The sequence below is a fragment of the Vipera berus genome, assembly GCF_964194415.1.
Source record: "Vipera berus genome assembly, chromosome: 1".
NCBI classification, from domain to species: domain Eukaryota; kingdom Metazoa; phylum Chordata; class Lepidosauria; order Squamata; family Viperidae; genus Vipera; species Vipera berus.
This window is the reverse complement of record NC_138202.1, coordinates 302,549,759-302,569,582: the sequence shown is the minus strand read 5'-3', so window position 1 is coordinate 302,569,582 and position 19,824 is coordinate 302,549,759. Positions and strand designations below refer to the sequence as shown.

General features: G+C 38.3%; 1 protein-coding gene across 2 annotated transcripts in view; it reads left to right on the top strand.

Annotated features, from left to right (window-relative positions):
* Positions 1-19,824, top strand: part of RBKS (ribokinase) — a 65,556-nt gene that overhangs the window by 36,316 nt on the left and 9,416 nt on the right. For both annotated transcript variants that reach the window (XM_081314265.1, XM_081314264.1), the window contains 2 exons: positions 2,061-2,152; positions 9,938-10,126. In XM_081314265.1, coding sequence (XP_081170391.1) covers positions 2,061-2,152; positions 9,938-10,126 — 281 coding nt within the window. The remainder of the gene's footprint in view (positions 1-2,060; positions 2,153-9,937; positions 10,127-19,824) is intronic.

Genomic DNA, 19,824 nt, shown 5'->3' with positions numbered 1-19,824 from the left:
TTTAGTGACTGTTCAAAGTGAAAAAAAAGCGACTTTCACACTTATGACTGTTGCAGCATGCACACGGTCATGTAATCAGAATTCAGATGCTTAGCATCTGACTCACAGTTATGACGGTTGCAGTGTCCCAGGGTCACGCGATCACCTTTTGTAACCTTCTTACAAGCCAAATCAATGGGGAAGCCAGATTCACTTAACAACCATGTTACTATCTTAACACCTGTAGTGATTCACTTAACAGCTCTGGCAAGAAAGGTCGTAAAACTGGGCAAAACTCACTTGACAAATGTCTTCCTTAGCAATTTTGGGCTCAACTCTGGTCGTACGCCGAGGACTGTCTGTATCATTGTGCCACTAATAGTCATTAAAGATCTCCGTGGCAGCTTTTCTGTCGCTTCTTGCCTTTGTTTTGATTGTCATGATGCCAAAGCATTGTCTTAACTCTTGATATATCAACCTCATGGTAGCATTTTGATAAAAGCACCGTTCTGTGGGTCACTTTATTTTATTTTATTTTTTAACCTTGTAATAAGTTAAAGTGAACCAGAACAATTGTGCAGTTACCAAAAAAATTTTTTTTTATTTTTAATTCCATTTATATCCCGCCCTTCTCCGAAGACTCAGGGTGGCTTACAAGCTTAGCAGTAGCCTTCATTCTATGTATATGCCTGCTTATTAGGGCTTTCGCCCCCCCCCCAAGCGGCATTATTACAAAGTCAGCTTAATTGCCCCCAACAATCTGGGTCCTCATTTTACCTACCTCGGAAGGAGGGAAGGCTGAGTCAACCTTGAGCCTGGTGGGACGCGAACCTGCACTAATTGCAGGCAGCTGGTGTTACTTAAGGAGGCATTAGCCCACTGCTCCACCAAGGTTTTCATGGTGAGTTGAAGTTGCACCATGAAAAGTCTGGGCTTCTTAACGGATTCTAAAGAAACACATTGCTCCAACACCAGTGGACGTAGAACCAAGCTAATTACAAAACACATTGGAAACATTTGTAGGTCAATAATTGTAGACTGTTTGAATAACTGCTTAGGCTCTGTTAGGTTTCAAAGCTTTCCAAATTTAATATTCCTTTCAATCATGAGAATACTAGGTCCATTTGTTTGAAGGGAAAGGAAAGGAAGCATTTCAATATCTGATGGTGCTCTTTCAATTCTAAACAAGGGGAAAGGCTTTTCGCCACACAAATTCGGAGGCAACCCTTTTTAACATACATTATTGGAATGATACTGAAAGATGGGGGATATGATGACTGTGGGTATGCATACTATCCTATCCTGCGGCAATTTGGATTTTGGATTCTGGTTTCGCCTACCATAGTTGGAAACCCCCACTGACTTATTCCCTGGCTCAGTAGTCCATTATTGGAAAAGAGGTTTCCTCCCCTTTTACAACTTTGCAGATTCCCTGAACTTAAAAGTGAAGTAACTGGAATAAAAATTGTCCTCTGGGTTATTCTAATCTAGGAATGTCTGTCTGTGGTTCATATCAGCTTTCCTCCAGTCTGAGGCCTTTTAACTGTGATGAGAATGAAGTTCCAGAATTCCCAGCAGAAAAATGCAAAACACAATCGTAATACATCTGGGAATAATTTTGTGTTTTGTTCTTTGTTGAAATTCTGTTAACCCAGTGTGTGCATATCTGAATTTAAATCAACAGCAACAAGAATCTACGTTATGATTCTTAGAAATACAGTCTTCAAGAAATGCTAATAAATAGTAGGTTTTATTTTTTTCAAATTCAGCTAAGCCTTCATTTTCTCCTTTCCCCCCCCCCCCCTCTTTTCTTTCATGGCAGAGGCATGATTATAATACTTAAGCTATTCTCATGAAATCCTTAACTAATTCAATATCATTGCATTACCAGTACTTTACAACAGCAGAAAATAGGGTATTTTGCTTAGATTGTTTATGTCAGCAAGTAATTTGTGTATCTAGGGGAAATATAGAGCTGAAAACGCCTTAGGCTTTATAACAATAGTGTTTGCTGAATTGTGGGCATTTATATTTAAGCATAATATGATACTACTTTTACAGAATTTTCCATTCTCTTGCAGTGAAGACTTTATTTAATCCTGCTCCAGCAATTGCTGACCTAGACTCACAATTTTACACTTATTCTGACATCATCTGCTGCAATGAAAGCGAGGTAAATATCATTAGAGTGACTCTGAAGAAATAAAACATGGAGAGTATTATAGGACAAGTAATGGATTCAGATTGTGAACATTTTGATTTTATTTTCATTGCATGGCTAGCGGCAGACCCAAAACAGACATTCCTAAAAGATCTCTGTCAACTGCAGATTGCCCAGAATGCCTTTTCAGAGCAGGGGCAAAGTAATTTTGTGCTATCACTCTAAACCTCCTTTACATTTTGTAAGCCATTTCATTGAAAGTAACATTTATACAAGTAGTCCTCACTTAACAACCCTAAATGGGACTAGCTATTCTGTCACTAAGCAGTGCAGCTGTTAAATGAAACATCACCTGTCCACTGTGCTCAGCAACAGCAATGCTGGTTAGTGTCACTGAGCAAATCTCACACATACTTTAAATGCGAATCACTTCATGCCACTTCTTTTGCACCTGTGCAGCCAGGGGTGGGTCTTCCTTTGCACCAACCTTCTTTCACATGCCAGCTTGGTCCCTTTTTTTTGTGCACTGACCAGGACCTCTTTTTCTCCACTAACTGGATCCTTCTTTTGTGTCTGTGCTGCTGGGAGCTTTCGTGCACTTAGGCAGGTCCTTCTTTTCTGAAAGAAGACCTGGCTGGCATGCAAAAGAAGGACTCAGCCAAAAGGGATGCACGGCTAGCACTCAGCCATCACCTGTTTGCCTGCGGAAATATCCACAATGCTTCCCCCATAAGTGGCCAGGGGGAAGGCAAGTGGAGGGGAGGCTAGTGAAGACAAAAGTCAGATGGGGTGGGGAAGGATGGGGACAGGGTGGGTAATTTAAATGTGGGCAGGCCTGAATTTTGTTCATGTGTTCGTAAGTACTTTCATTTAGTGCCATCATAACTTAAATAGTTGCTGAATGAATGGTTGTTAAGTAAAGGCTATCTTGAGTGACCGGCTATGTGTTAGAAATCTAGTTTGTGTTGTCTTGCCTCCATACTGTGTTCTCAAGTCCAGACAAGAAATTCACATCCACGTCTAGCTCCTTAGCTCCTATAGCTCCTGTGGATGGAGAAGTGCTTTGGGTATGCTCTGTTGATTATACAACAACAAATTACATTTTTTAAAATGAAAAGAAACATAACTTTCTGAGCTTTTATATCTAGTCTGCACACAAATCCAATTTGAAAACTTTTGAACTTTTTAAAAACCTTATTGACACGGCTTTGTTGTTCAAACAGATTCAGTGCTAATTTCAAGCAGAACTAGGAGTTTACCATAAGAATCTTCCACATATTGCTATTTCTGTTGAAAGAGGAATAGTTTGCCACACAGCCAGGCCTCACATACATAAAATGTTCTGAAGACAAAGTTTATTTATATTGAAATAAAATATCCTTTATTTATATAGAATAGGGGTGGGGTGGGGGAAAGAACTGCCTTGCCAATCATCCTTTTAAAATATTTGTGAAAATATCATTCAGAGTGTGTCAAAACTAGTTTTCTAGTTTAAAAGGAAATAGAAATGTATGCCCCATTATCAGTGCAAAGTGTAAAGTTTCTGACAGGTGTCTTACTAAAGTAGTACAATATACAATAAAATGTCCATTTTTGATTGGCTGATAAGAGAATTCCCCATCTAACAACATGACTATTATTTATCTTATCAACACCCACCCCGTATAATCAGTTTGTGGCATTTTGAATCCTTGAAAGCATCAGATCTTGAAAATTCTTTCATGTGAGGAGTATCACATCAATATTAGATAAAATACATGCTTCATAGTGTTGGTCTGCTGAGTATTGTCGGTGTATTGACAACCACAGATACTCTATATTCTAGCACATTTTGTTCTTTACACATTTGTGTGCTAGGATGAAGGAATGAACACTAGAGGTTGGATATCAATGGCTTATCTACCCACGAGGGATATTTCACAAGCTGTGGCTTTTAGATATGTTTAATGTATTGCTTTAACAATAACTTTTATTTGTGTGGTTTTAATTCTCCATACACAGTTCATGCAAATATATATTGCATGTTTATCAGGTCCTGATTTTTTGCTTAGCTTGTCATTTGTTTGGTTGTTGTTTTTTCTCCTTCTCTTTTTCCCAGAAATGATCAAACTTGTTGAAACTAGCTCGTTAATTCACTGTGCACCAGATGTAGCATAACTTAATCCCTGAGGTTTGCCCAGGAATGTACTGGTTCTCTTTCTCCTTAATACTTTTAATGAAAGAAATGCAAAATAAGTAAATCAAATTTAGGGCCTGTGTGAAAGCCAAACTTCAGGCTGTGTGTTGCTAAATAATTTTAAACTGCAAGGAAAATTGTTATATCATCAATTTCTGTAGTATTCACAGTAATACAGTGGGGGGGGGGAAACACAAGCATGTGTACTTAAAAGGCATTCAGTCTCAAAATTAAAAAGCAACATGGAGGGTGAATGCACGTCTGTGTTTAACAGACAATAAAATATATTTCTCTTATTCATATAAAATGTGAATGTAGATACTACTTCTTAAAGAAGGGCAAATTCATTTGAATCATATTTTAATATTTACAAGACTTGGTTATTCTTGAGGACATGTACTTTTCCAAATGTCGTGTCACTCTTATCTGGAATATGCAAAAGCCATATATTAAGACAAAACTGTCTCCAGAAATACATGCATTAGGAAAACAATTGGCAAAAGGTAAATGTTAAGAGAAAATTGTTGCAAAAATTACAAGTCCATAAAGTGTGCTTTAATAAATATGCATATTTTTGTGAGTAAGTTTTGAATGAGAATGTGCACACTAATGTAGAAATGTGAGAGAACAAATATTTGTTAGAGTTATACTTGCCTTTCATTCAGGAGCTCAGGATAGCATTCATTGCTCTCCTTCCTTTTTTTTCCTCCTGTGAGATTAGCTAGATTAGACTGAGATTGACTGATTCAAAGTCATCCAGTTGAGCTGCTTGAAGAAATTGTAATATTATATAAAACAACTGTAATATTACATAAAACCATTTTGGGCATTCCTGTTAAACCAGGAGTCTGAAACTATTTAATCATGGCTCATGATCCGGAATATACAAGAAACCAACACAGCTTCTAAATACTGAATAAGCCATAGATATTTGGTTCAGATGTAAAGATGAATTTAATGTAATCCACAATGTTGTGGAATTATGTTGAGGAGTAGGAGAGAGCACACTTTCTAAACAGGCTCTCAGGCCTTGAGACTTTTGCCTAGAGTAGAACAATTCCATCAGTTGACATGAAGGTCTAGTTTATGGATTATCTTCATTATTTTCATACTACATCTTCAACTGTAATTCAATCAGAATAGAGTTGGAAGGGAGATCTTCTACTCCAACCCCCTGCTCAAACATGGCCCTATACAATTTGAGACAAGGGTCTGTCCAGTCTCTTCTTAAAAGCCTCCAGTGATGAAGCACCCACAATTTCTGATGGCAAGCTGTTCCACTGGATTATTGTTCTCACTGTTAGGAAGTTTCTCCTTCCAGGTTGCTTCTCTCCTTGATTAATTTCCATCCATTGTTTCTCGTCTTGCCTCTGGTGCTTTGGAAAATAAATTGACTCCCTCTTCTTTGTGGCAATCCCTCAAATACTGGAATACTGCTATCATGTCAGCCCTAGTCCTTCTTTTCTCTAGACTAGCCATACCCAAATCCTGCAACCATTCTCCATATGTTTTAGTCTCAAGGCCTTTAATCATCTTAGTTGCTCTTTTCTGCATTTTTTTCAAAGTCTCAACATCTTTTTTGTAATGTGGTGACCAAAACTGGATGCTGTATTCCAGGTGTGGTCTTGTTAACGTTTTATAAAGCGGTACTAATATTTCATGTGATTTGGAGACTTATGTCTCTGTTTATACAACCAAGGATTGCATTAGCCTTTTTTGGCTGCCGCTGCACACTGCTGGCTCATATTTAAGTGATTGTCCACTAGCACTCTAAGGTCCCTCTCACAATTAATGTTTTTGAGCCAGGTTTTGCCTAATCTGTATTTGTAACCGCAATGTCCTTTTTAAAGAAGATACATGTTTAATCATCATTTTGAAGATTTAACAATCAAATATTTCACGGAAGTATAGATAAACAAAGAATTCATTTCAGTGTAGCTTTTTCCAGGTTTGAGCCAATGTCTGGATTTTCAGTTGTAAGTGCTTGGTCTGCAATGACAGCATTGCATTACCAGAAAAGTTATTTACGGTAGAATCTTACATAGATTAGCTTATTTCCTTAAACATTTGTTCATTTGACTTTAAATGTTTTATGGGGAATTAACAAGAGGGAATGGAGAATTTTTTGGGGGGAGCGGGATGGTAGGGGTGCCTAGTGCTGAAAACTATTTTTAAAAAATTCTCCTGAAAACTATTCTTTAAAAATTGGCCTCCTGCTATTGTGTTTTATTTCTCTTTTTAAAAGCAGCCATTAGTTGTTTCCTCCAATTGTACATTTTTGTTAATTAAAAATTAGAGGGAGGAACTTTCCAACACAACCAGAAGTTTTAGATTGAATTTCACAATTGAGACCTAGAAATACATTTTTTTAACTTTTGGCATGTATCAACCGTCTGGTATCTGCTACCCTTAACAGGAAAGTGTCTCTCAGATTGTTCCGTGGTGTCCTGACTTACCCCCGTTCTTTCAGTTGCTGCATGTAGCTGGAGGCATTGCTCTGCAGAATGCAGATACAGCAGAAATTCCTAAAACAAGTGATATTTTGATAACTCCACAACCACAAATCTACGTGACATGTAAGGCGAGACAAACAAACATTGATCAAGAACTTTGGGTACTCTCTGTGCTTAAAGAAATATCAACATAGGGCAGTGCATATTTTATGAATGTTTTAGAAGATGGTTCAGAACTTTGTGCAATACAAGTTCTGTCTCTTACTTGTTAAAGCAGCCAAATATTTTTTTTTCAGGTTTCTACGGGAGACAGGGGGGAAAAAAGAAATGCAGCTGCTTTAATTAATTGATTCATTTGTCAGCCTTTTCAGGATCCTGCAGAATTAGTTTAATTTAGCTTACTTTAATTAAGAGAGGTGTTGCATTTGCATGAGTTCCAAGGCACTTACTCCTTATCATTTTTGAACCATACGTAGATAGAGTATCTGCTATATATCTTTACCTTTCTTCACTGTGTTTATTGTGATATTATTGTATGTGTTCTGTTTGTTTTAATCTTGAAAACTGCCAGGATCAGTGCTGCAGAATTTTGTTCCTCTTATATTTTTATTTTTTATTTTCTTTTAAAAAAGTCACCCTCCCACCCCAAACCCACCCACTTCCCCCCCCCCCACTTCCCAGAGCTAAATACAGGATTATAGTTACAATAATCATATTCTAAATAAAAATTATGCATAATATACAATTAACCAAATTCATAATGCGCTTTAACTCCCCTTTAACATAACTACAAACAATGTAGCAATAACAATATCCCACTAAAATCTACTCATAAGCTAAATGGAACTTTTTAGTCCCATATTTGTTCTGAATATAATTTACCCATCTCCTCCAAACTGAAATATATCTTTCCTGTGAATGATCCTTCAAATAAGCAGAAATCTTAGACATTTCTGCAAGATTCGAAACTTTAAACACCCATTCTTCTATGAATTTTGTTCCTCTTAGATGAGGTAATATAGGTAGTCACTGAGCCCAAAAGTCTGTTGCTAAGTGAGACAGTTTTTTTAAGGGAGTTTTGCCCCATTTTACAACCTTTCTTGCTACAATTGTTAAGCGAATCACTGCAGTTGTTAGTTAACTTGGTTGGTAAGTGAATCTGTCTTCCCTATTGACTTTGCTCGTCAAAAGGTTGTAAAAGGTGATCACATGTCCCCAGGATACTGCAACCATCATAAATAGGAATCAATTGTCAAGCATCTGGATTTTCATCACATGATCATGGAGGTGCTGCAATGGTCGTAAGTGTGCAAAACGGGTCATAAGTCACTTTTTCAGTGCCTGTGTAACTTCGGTCACTAAAAGAACTATTATAAGTCAAGGATTGCCTGCAGTGTATTTAAAAACAGACATCGAAAGCACAAATGGCTCAACAGATCAAATTCCCAAAGAATTGTTTAGGCCCCCTTCAAAACAACTTCCCTTTGGTCAGATAATTCGGTATAGAAACATTTCTTGCTACCTCTAACGCTCTCAAAACCTCTCTTAAAAATACATCATCCATTCCCAGATACAGGTAGTTAAATGGTAACTGGGACCAGATTTTTCATCGCTAAGCTATGCAGTCATAAAGGACAATATTGTGTAACTGCACTGCTTAGTGATGGCAATCCCAACCCTCTCCATTGCCTTCTTTAAGCAAGGATTCTGGGTCATTAAGCAAGTCCCAGTAGCCTTGTAAAGCAGCCTGGTAGACAGGTAAAACATGAAGTATGTCGGGGCTGAGAGTTGCAGCTGCTGGGCAAAGGAGGGTGCACAAACGGCCTGTGAGGTGTAGTGTGAGCATGGCAAAGTCAGGAGTTGGCTGCTGCCAGGTGGGAGAGAGTACAAGCAACTTACTAAAACAACTTGCAACATTCTCTGCTGGCTTCCCCATTGATTTTACTTAAGGGAAGCCGGAAGGTAAGGTTTCAGATGGTAATCCCATGACTGTGGGATGCTGCAACCATTGTGTGATCCAACCTCTAATGTTCGCATGATAGCAAGGGTGTTATAATAAATGGGAACCAGTTGTGAGTCTCTTTTTTTAGCACCACTGTAATTTTGAACTGAATGAATAGTCATTAAGTGAGGACTGTCTGCATAGAATCAAATGGGTAATAAGTCATTTTTATTTATTTTTATTTTAATTCCATTTATATCCCGCCCTTCTCCGAAGACTCAGGGCGGCTTACAAGCTTAGCAGTTATGCTATTCCCCCATACACTTTCCCTTGGAATCGGAGTAATAGCACACTTAATTTGTATTAACTAATTTATATTCATTAACCATTCCCAAGCCTCACCCTTTAAGTCAGAAGCAACATATTTTTTTCCATGGTTTTTTAGAGTACTGCTTTGGAGAACTGCCTCCAGGAAAATTGGCAGGAAGGACAGGGAAAAATTTACCTCCACTTGGGACACATGAGACAAGAAAGAACCCCAAGGATGGTTTTCCCAGAAGTTGCTCTTCAAAGTACCCCATTAGGCAAAGCAGGAGTAAAACTCTTACCCCTCTTAATTGATAGCCTTGTAATAGAACTCTTTGAAAATCCCAGTTATAGATTATTATTATTATTAATTTTATTTGTATGTTTAACAGCTTCATAATAATGCCATTGTATTATCTACATCTAAAATATAGCCTGTTAGCGTATCACAAATGTGCTTTCATTCACTAAATTGAAAGCTTCACTGTGTCAAAACTTTGCCAAATGTACATGTTCATATTAGCATTAGGAAACTTAAATTATTACCATGAACCTGAGTCAGTCAGTGTCATGTAAGTAATAATGCTTTATTCATCAGTACCGCAAGGAGGGCCCAAGGAATTTGGGAATTTGCCCTATGGAACCAATTATGCAATCCATGTCCATGTCTCAATCCACCAGCTAGGAAGTCCAGTAGTCCTTAATCCAAAGGAAACCAAATTCTGATATTTTTATTTTTCCATTGCAATTAGGCATGCCTGCTCCCTCTCTGTTTGATACTAAAAATATTTACATATTTTCTTTGTAGAACTGATTGTTGAACAGCTTTATCATTTTAATATGGTTTTTATAGATGCTGTTGCTATTCAGCTACAATTTGCTTGCTTGCTTAAACATTTGGCTTTAATATTTCCTTCAAGGCAGAAATTCTAACAGGAATTGCAGTTGGTAATGCTGGAGATGCTGGACAAGTCGGAATTAAATTGTTAGAGAGAGGCTGCAGGACTGTCGTCGTAACTTTGGGACCAGAGGGTTGTGTGATAGTCTCCAAAGAGGAACCAACTCCAAATCACATTCCTGTCAGGAAGATCTCTGCTGTGGATACTACGGTATGCTAACCCTAACACACACACACACACACACACACACGGTGATTGGGAAAGCCCCCCATTTTTTAGCCTTTTGGAAGGCCATCAGGACCTGGCTTTTTATCCAGGTGCTGAGATAGAATGAGTATATCTGGAGTTGGTTTGGGGTGAGGGGGGGGATGTTTGAGGTGCTGGGGTTTGGCTTTTATTGTTCTGAGTTTTACTGAGTTGTGTTTTAAATGGGTGGCACTACAATTTTTAAATAAATAAATAAAAAATATCATCAAACTGCGGCCATCTAGCCTATTATACAATGAATGTGAGTTCACCTAAGGTTTAATTTCTTTTGATAGGGAAGAGAGCAGCATGTACCGATGATGTTATTTTAGGCTTCCTTCATCTTTCTGTCTCTTCTGTATTGCAACACTAATGTTCTTATTACTTGTGCAAGATGGCGACATAATCCCTCAGCACCTTCAGTTCAGCTACCTACTCTCCTGTCTGGAAAAAGAAGGGAGACGCCCAGTAGTTTTCTGTCTCCCCCAAACTGAATAACTGGTTGTGTCCTCACATGCCTGAGGTATATGTGCTTGCAGAACCTATGACTTTGTAGTGCTTAGGAAGTATCTGGTACTCAGCTTCCACAGGGCATAATAAAATATCAGAAAAAGTGTGCCATACCAAATTAGTTTTCTTGTAATTTATACGGCCATTAACTTGAGCATTCTTATACTGGAGAACTTGGGGTTCTCTGTCCTCCAATTTCCCCCCCCCCCCGTTTATAATCCCAAGTGATGACTGAAGGGTGGAATGCTATAATTATTAGTAACAGCCCCAAAGAAGGACAGTAGTTAAGTTCCTGATAGCTGGTTTATCTCACCCACATTCACTATGCTGGGACATCTTGTACTGTGTTTTTTTCTTTTTCCCCTGATGTAAACGCAGAACATGATGTTGCTGACAGCACTCCACGTACCAGCTATACATTTTAGGTGCCTGATGTCGTCATTAATTGTTTTCCTCCAGCAATTGTAACTTTTCGTTAGAGGCTAAGCACAGTGCTATAATGTACCTAAAACAAGAATAACTGGTTTAATTCAGGGAAAAGCAGATTTGATCAGAAGTAAACAAATCAGTGTTGATATTGTTTAATTGTTTTGTGCCCAAGTAGGTAAAATATATTTTTCTCAGGAAAACAACCTTAACCCCAAATGCCCAACAGCAGACTCGTAACAGCAGAGTCCTAAGGATAGAGAACCTATGCAGCTCTGTATATAGAATTTTCTGAGCATTTTCTGTCTGAAATTGTCAACTTCCAATTTTGAAGTAGCAGCTCATGAGTTCCATGCTGACATAAACCAAAACTGAGTAAGTTCTGTTTGCAGGTTCTTTTCTTTAGGGCATTTGCTTTGTACATTGGTTTGGAGGAAACTGCCTCTCCTCTATCGTTATAGCTGATTGGATATTTTCATTATTATTATCCTGCCAAGATGGTAGTTTCCCTGTGTTTGTGCACATTTTTCACTCCTCGTGGTCAGCATGGAAAGTAACGTACAGATTTGATTGTGACCTTCTTTATATGATTGTTTATCATCTTCTTACTCAAAGACGTGCAGAGATGTTTCATGAATCAAAATCTCTGGAAATTACTCTCTGGAAACCATATTTTAAAATCTTGGATGTGACTTGCTTGCCCCAGGAATGAGGGTTTAAGTATTTTAATATGCTAAGAAACATTTTTTCCCCACACATACCAGGATTGTCCCAGCATTGAAAATCAGATCCAGAATCTGATCTCAGACTGATCTCAGGTTAATGTGAAGTGCTTCTGTTTGAGGTTGCGAATGAATGTTCCTATTGTTTGGTTAAGCAATACACCTTTTTATCATTGCTGTTTTAACAGGCAGGTTTCTTTTCCTTTTTTTCTTTTGTTCTTTTCGGTAAAGTGATATTCTTTCACACTTTTTAATCCATGACAATTCTCTCTGGTTAAGCTAGGAGTTTTCATAGCTAGATTTTTACTGATTAGATAACAATGGAGGGGTGTAATGAAACAATGTTGCAAGTTAGTCATCCAACAGAAGTACATGAATACCTTGCTTTAATGGCAGACTGTCAAGAAAAATGTAAATGCTATTTCTACTGATAATATTCAACACTGACTGCTTAGTCCCCACTTTTGTGTACAAGTAAAGCTAATTCATTTCATAGATATCACACCAAATTATTAAATGTTTGTCATTAAATGTTTGTTATTAAATGTATTAAATGTTATCAAATTATTATATGTACCTCAGAATAGTTTAAAGCTAAAAGAAACTACTGTAAGCCTCAACTTGTCTTGCTAACCGTAGTCTGAGATTATTTTAGCCTACAACTGTATTAAGAAAAGATTATCTGATCAAATCCAAGTGTCCATCTGGTAGACAAGATTACTTCTAACAATGGGCAGCCAGCTTTCTTGGGGAAAACTCACAAATGGATCATAACGGCACTAATCTGCCCATTTTCTTTGTTTTAGCATCTGAATTTTAGATATACTTTCAATATTAGTTGAAGTCTCTGGACAAAGTATCCTTCAGTTATCACTATCTCCACTTTGTGATTATGTAAATACTTTCCTACTGTACTTTCTCTGCACTTGGGAGAAGAAGCAAAATTATGTTTCAGATATTACTGGTTAGCTCAGAAAGACTCACTGTATTGGTAGCAATAAAGGCAGAGTAGCAAGACTAGGATATTCCAGGGTTGTGGCCTTTAGCAGGTGCTGCTATTGTCAACTGCAATGATGTCTCTGTAACCATACAATATTGAGGTTGCTATGAAAAGCAGATCAACAAAGCATAGGTTTTAATGGAATCCATTAAATGGTTGACATTTGATTGTATGCCTGAATGTGCAAATGTCTGTACATGACAGAAGGTGGCAGCACCTAAATGACCTTGGCTAATCCCAGAATGCTAATCAAGGGTGGACCTAGTTGGTAATAGGAAATGCAATGACTGTAGGCTAGACGGGAGAATTTAGAAAAGTGCCGGAAGGCAGCAGCAAGCCACAGTCATGTTGCTACCTGGGAAAACTACATGGTTAGATTTATGATTGCGTCCAGATCATTATTACAGTAGTGAAGGATGTGCAAAGCATTGCATGCATGAATCATTCCATACATAGAACATCTAGTTTTCAGGTGACATAGCTCTGGATCAAAGCACATGTTTGGTCAAGGACAGTTGTCACTTTGGTGATCTTACAAACTGGAAGAAATAAAAATAAACATCCTGAGCAGAAATGTTCCAAAGTGGAGAAAATAGGAAAAAAGCAAGATCATCAACCATGTGCAGCTTCTGAGGGGAAATAGGAACAGCATGGGGAAGACTGATGAGAGGAGCACACATGTATTTAAGCAGGCCGTTCAAAAAAAGGAGGAAAAATGGGGTCAAGGCAAATAATCCCATAAGATCCTCCTCGCTTTTTTTTCATCTACAATATGGGACATAAAGATAACTCATGTTTTATTTGGCTGAATCTTGACTTACCTGGAATAGTTCAATTTAATTTCTAAATGACAGTGTATTTGTTTCATCCCATAAATAAAACATAGTTTTTGTTTGACGTTTGCCCAGTAACAGTTCTATTGTACAGTCTACTAGTTAGCCCACTTTTAGTTTTTTTCATTGATATCTTTACTTATTTACATAATTTAAATGCTACTCCAAAATCACAATTCTCTTAAGATGGACAGAAAGGATCTCAGATAAAATGATTTTCTCAAAATACATAATAATACAACATAAACCCAACAGGCTTTTCTCCCATTATCAAGGGACTGAATAATTGACAATTCATTTAAAATGTAGCTTATGTGTGGGTTGAGAAAGAGAAACCTTCTGGAGGCAATCCTATAGAGCAGTGGTGGTGAACGTATGGTACGCGTGCCAGAGGCGGCACTCGGAGCCCTCTCTGTGGGCATGTGCACCGTCGGCCCAGCTCCACCTCCCCCACAGCCCCCTCCTCACCAGCAGCCCCCCTGGAGGAGAGTCGCCCCCAGGCTCGGCCTGCACAGAGTAGTGCAGCCAAGAACATGGCAGCTGGGCAACAGAGATAAGACTCTGCCCTCATGCCCCTTTGTATGCAGATGCTGCTGTGAGGCGCGGACAGAGGCTGTGGCCGCCATGGTGCTGCAGGACTGACTGGGCAATCTGCTGTGGCAGGCAGTGGAGGCGGTGGGTGGCCCTGCGGGCAGGCGGGGTGTAAGTGGAGCGGGGAGCAGCAGGGGGCAGGGCGATTTTGGGGCACTCAGCCTCTAAAAGGTTTGCCATCACTACTATAGAGGCTTCAGAGGAGTAAAGTACAGACTTTTTAATAAATACAGTTAGATTGAGAATCGTTGTTTTCATTCAGAACAAGCAGCCTTAGTAGAAAGTCTATCCCTTTCGGTCACTTTAGTTGCATGGGGCTGTAAAAAAAAATCTCAACTTCACATTCCAAGCCACAATAAGATAGATAGATCTATTCATCCATCATGTGTTTGTGATGATGAATCAGAAAAGGATAGACACTTCTGAATGATTGAAACTTGTTACTGCAGCTTGTTTTAACAAATGAATTGTTGATTTATAAGCTCATAACAATATTGTAAAGAACAAAATGCTTACAGAAAAATAATTTTGTATGTTTTAGAAACAGCAGCCCTATATTTTATAACAATGTAAGGTCAGACCTAATGAGAGCTCAAGATACACACCCAGCCACAAAAAAACCCACCCCCAAACCCACTATACAGTATATACTACACGCGTGCGTGCGCGCACACACACACACACAACTATATAGTATGTGGTTTTTTCTTAATATATATTTTACTAAAAGTAAAAAACATAAGGACAGAACTTGTTAGCTGTTCAGTATATTTAGGACATGAAGCTGCAATCTTCTATCTACTTCTCATTGAATTGAGTAGAATTTCCTTTGGCTAATCACACTTAAATTTACAAAGAAGGTCATCTTATTGAAAACAGTAAGAATTTCTCTTGAGAAAGCATGCAGAAGCTTGTGTTGCAGTTTTAGTAATTACTATGTAAAATTAAAATTAATTCACAGAATTAAAAAGTTCTCCTGGGAACTCAACTACTATGTCTTCCCTTGACTTTTTCCCCCTCAACAATATTCCCCTCTGCTTTAAAATAACATGTAATACACAGGTGTATATTTAAGTTGGTTTAGAAGATAATGGCTTCTTAAAGATGAAAACACCAGCTCTTCAGCTACTCTTATGCCAACCTGAGAGTTGCAACAAGTCCAAAATGCCTTCTGTCTAATTGCCTTCTGTCTGACGTGTTGAACGATAGCTACAATAGGCCATGTGTAACACGGCTAGAATACTGAGTTTTCTGCATAATTTCCCACATTTCCTTTTTTAGAGCAAGATGCCAGAGGTTAATTGTTTATTGTCAAAAAATTAAGTGACCTATGCTTCCTCCACATCATAGCTGTGCAGGTCTACTGTTGGTTTTTTAGCTTGCTTTCTTTATTATGTTGAAAAAAGTAAAAGAAGCAGTATAGCAGGGGTGTCAAACTCAATTTCATTGAGGGCCGCATCAGCATTGCGGTTGCCCACAAGGGGCCGGGTGGGTATGGCCAGGGTGGGCATGGCCTACTGGGTGGGCGTGGCTAGAGTGCATATGGCCTACTGGGTGGGCATGGCCAGCTCTACATCGTTCACATCAAGGATGGCAGTGGGGGCTGTTCCCTCACTGTTTCCAGGATGGCTTCGTGGGCCACATGAAACCACTTTGTGGGCCAGATCCGGCCCCCGGTCTTTGTGTTTGACATGTCTGCAGTATAGCAACAGTAAATGGAGGGAAACAGAAACATTCCCAATGATTATTTTCCAGCATCAGTTTTACAGTATTGCTATGAAAAAGGGCTTTCTCAGTATAGAATATCTTCCCAAGCGAGTTTCTTTTTGCTTCCTTTTAAACAGGCTCTTAAAGCTATTTTATTCTGAAAGGTTTTTGTTTTCCTTCTTGTTATATGTATTATTGAGAATGAGTCTTGTGTCATTTTGTCCTAGTTTGCTTCTAGTTCTTTTTTTTCTTCAGTTTTTTTTACTTATCCTTTTATTTAACGGTTACGTTGGATCTTATCATAGAAAATTGAATAAATAAAAAGAACAATGATAGTGCCTGTAAAAATTAATCCCTGTCAGCTGGTTAAATTAATAAGTTGGCTCATTTATTTCTGGGTTCGCCTAAGACACTGAGTCATAAATCATGATTTATAAACCACAGTGGCTGAGTTCATACAAGATAAGCTATTATGGTTTAGCACAATATGGAAATCCATATAGACTTCATGAAAATTTTCATGGCTTGCACTTAGATGTCCAATAGACAAATTGTGATTTGACAAGTTTGGACTTTTGAGTTACTAGGTGATCACTGTCTTATTTCAGCTCAACACTACTATGCTTTTGTGCTTCTTACGGCGCTTTTTTCTTATTGCCCAATCTTTGTTGCTCAGTGTTCTGTCTCCCTTTCCACTGACTAACAATTCCTTAGAACAAAATTCATACAGTAGTGTTTGTTTGCTTTTAACACACAAGATTTTTCTTACCAGATCCATTTCCTGTTTAGGCCTGTACCTTGACACCACACATCCTTTTTCAGCCTCATCTATGGTCATTGATTATATTCTTGAAAGTCTTTCCAAATTCTGGCCTAACCCTACACCAGGAAAGCTCACTTGTGACTGGAATAAAATGGAATCTTATCAACATACCAAAAAGCCAGGCCTTTCTTAAAAGCATCCATTCTTTGTTTCCTGGCTTTGTGGCCTAACGGCAACGACTTTAAAAAACTATAAATAATGAGCTCAATCCAATGACTAATTGCTGAAAACTCTGTGCATCAGCAGAAGTGGAACCTGTGGTTAACTCAAATACTATCAAATGCCTTAGCTATTCAATAATATCCCTTGGAGTTGTCTATCTTTTTTGCAGAGTTTCTTTGGTTTTAGTTAACCTTTTGACAGTGAAAAACAGCAGCTGCTAGGAAATGAAGCCGTTGGCAAAGAGAGTGCTGAGGGCAACTTCCTCAGCTCACCAAGAAGCGAGGACAGACTAAAGTTCAGCTTCTCCTGGATATGGCTGGTAGCATAATAGCAAAATATGGCATTGACCACAGTGTGGGAAGCTTGTTAACAGTGGAAACTTTAATTTGGGAGAGCAGTTGGGGTTTAATTGTGGCTAATTGCACAGAAGTATGGCGAAATGGAGGGTGTTATTGTAGAAAATTATGCCCCAGATAGTGATAATATAATAGCTGCCTTTATTTATCCGGTAGCCAAAATAACCCTGTGACTTAAGCCTTCTGCTTTCTTGCCTCAAATATGCAATCCAATGAATTTTGGAAATACAAAGAGCCGTACAGAATAAAATAAACCACCAGCTGCTCCAATCAGCAACTGTTATTTTTTTTAACACTGCATTTATTATTTGCTAAAGTTCAACTTGGCTGTGAATGTAGCATGAGCTGAAATCATTCTCTCTGACTTGTCTTGCTTTTATTCTAGACAGAGAATAGGTCACCCTAACTTCTGATCCTGATACAGACAGCTGGGGGCCTTTCCTGGTAACATTGTTGCCCCTGTGAAAGAAACAAGGATTTGTTCATTTGCTAAGATAAATTTAGAGGGCTTTCCTCCAAGAAGTGCTTTGAATAGTTTTATGAAAGCGAACTTTCCTAAGAGTCTTATCCTAATCAATGATTTGTGATTAAACATTCCACAGAATTGATGTATAGGTATAGTCACTAGTGCTGCTACAGCACCTTGCTCGGAGAAAACAACATAAAAGTGCTTCTCAGAAAATAAACATGGGTGGAGTCAGATTTCTCCGCCAACCCTGCTTGTTTCCAACCTTTTTTTATTTTTAGGGAAAGTTGCCCTGCAACTCCAGACACAACTGGATACCATCAGACTTTTGGAGTTCTGCCAATGTTCCTTCTCAACCTTTTAAGACCATTTTGAGAATCTTTGCTTGTCTATAACGATACTTTGCCAAGTTTGAACTGCTTTGGCATGAAAAGATGCTTACTCAGTATTTGTCCCAGAATAGTTCTTTATCCTATCCAGATCACCAAATGACTACCATTCTGGCTTGGCTTCTCCATTTTAAGTCACAGGGACAGGATACCATATTATTGATAACAAATTGAGTTGATGCAATAATGATATTAACAATAAAACACCTTAAAATATTGTTGAAATCGTTAATAAAGCTTAGCATCAAACATGCTTGAGCCTATGTGTGCTTCTGCTACTTTAACGTAAGAATAGCCTGAAAGGCTAATGAGTGATGTGCTTAAATGTATTTGCAGTATACTGTAGGATTTCTATTACCAGAACTAACAGATTGTTTAATAATGAGTGGAAAAATACTTCATCTGCTTCCATTTGCTGACTCCCTTGTTCTATGCATTTGCTGATTGAGAAGCATTTTATAAGCTTTGAAGCATCTGGCTACTTACTGAGATAAAAAAGTATTATTCTCCCCCATTTCCAGAAAGAAAAAAATGAGGCATTGAGCGGCACATAGGAATTTTGACCCCTGAAATATCACTTCCACATAATGAAGGTTCCTCTTTGATTCATCAGTGCACAGCCAGATACGTAACCTTATAATGCTGGATCCCATGGTCTTGTCCTGACTAGTTCTAGACATAACCATATGATTTTTTTTTAATAAAGACCTTTTCCCTCTCAGTTGAAATGGCTTTTTGATAATGAATGGAAATGTAATTTAAGCAAATTGAGCAAATGTAAACAGGTCCCTACATGTACAGCTTGTGGTCTTAACATAAGGCAGCGGGAGAAGCAAAGGACCACCCAGGTCAAGGTCTGATCTTATTTCCAAATCATCCAGTTACCTAATTAAATCCCTTTCTATTCCTTGTGTTCAGGGGAGGGGAGAGGGCCTGCAGCTTTCCTACTTTTCTTCCAGATGGGAATGCGTAATTTAATGATGATCCAGCTGTTGGAAACATGTGAATTGTGAGCAGTGTCATAAATCAAGACGTTGATGAAAATCAGTGTCTAGTCATTTTCTCCCTCTGAGTTTAAAAGAAGCCTTGCGTTCATAATATAGCTCTGGGCCTAACACAAAACATGGTTTTCAGAATCAGAAATCCCGGTGGTAAATGCTATAATAGAAAATGTTCATAGGAATATAGAGAGTGCCCTCTGCTCATTAATGAATCAGTAGAGCTTATCATTGCATGGTAGAAATAGGAAAAGGGCTAATAGGCTGTGGGTGTAACTTCTCGGAACAGCAGGCACTTCTGTTGGACTTTTAAACGTATATTCTGCTTAATGTAACTGACAATCTAAGTCCTAATAGACATCTGCTGTTTCATTGTGGAGTAAAAAAAAGATTGTAAAGAAGCATTTGCTAATTAGGTGTGTAGGAGCTCTGTCTGACTACTTTCTTTGCCACCTTTAATGACTAATGATGCTCATTTAATCCTTAGAGAAGAGTATTTGTGTTATGGACCAAAGCTTGGGGCCCTGAAGATAATGGAATGTTAAGGCATAGGTCCAGGATTTGAATACTTGCAGGCAAACAAGTAATAGCAAAGTCTTGCCTCCCTTGCTTAACTTACATGCTTGATAATTTACTTAATATCAATTATCATCTTATGAATTTGTTATTTTCAAATTAA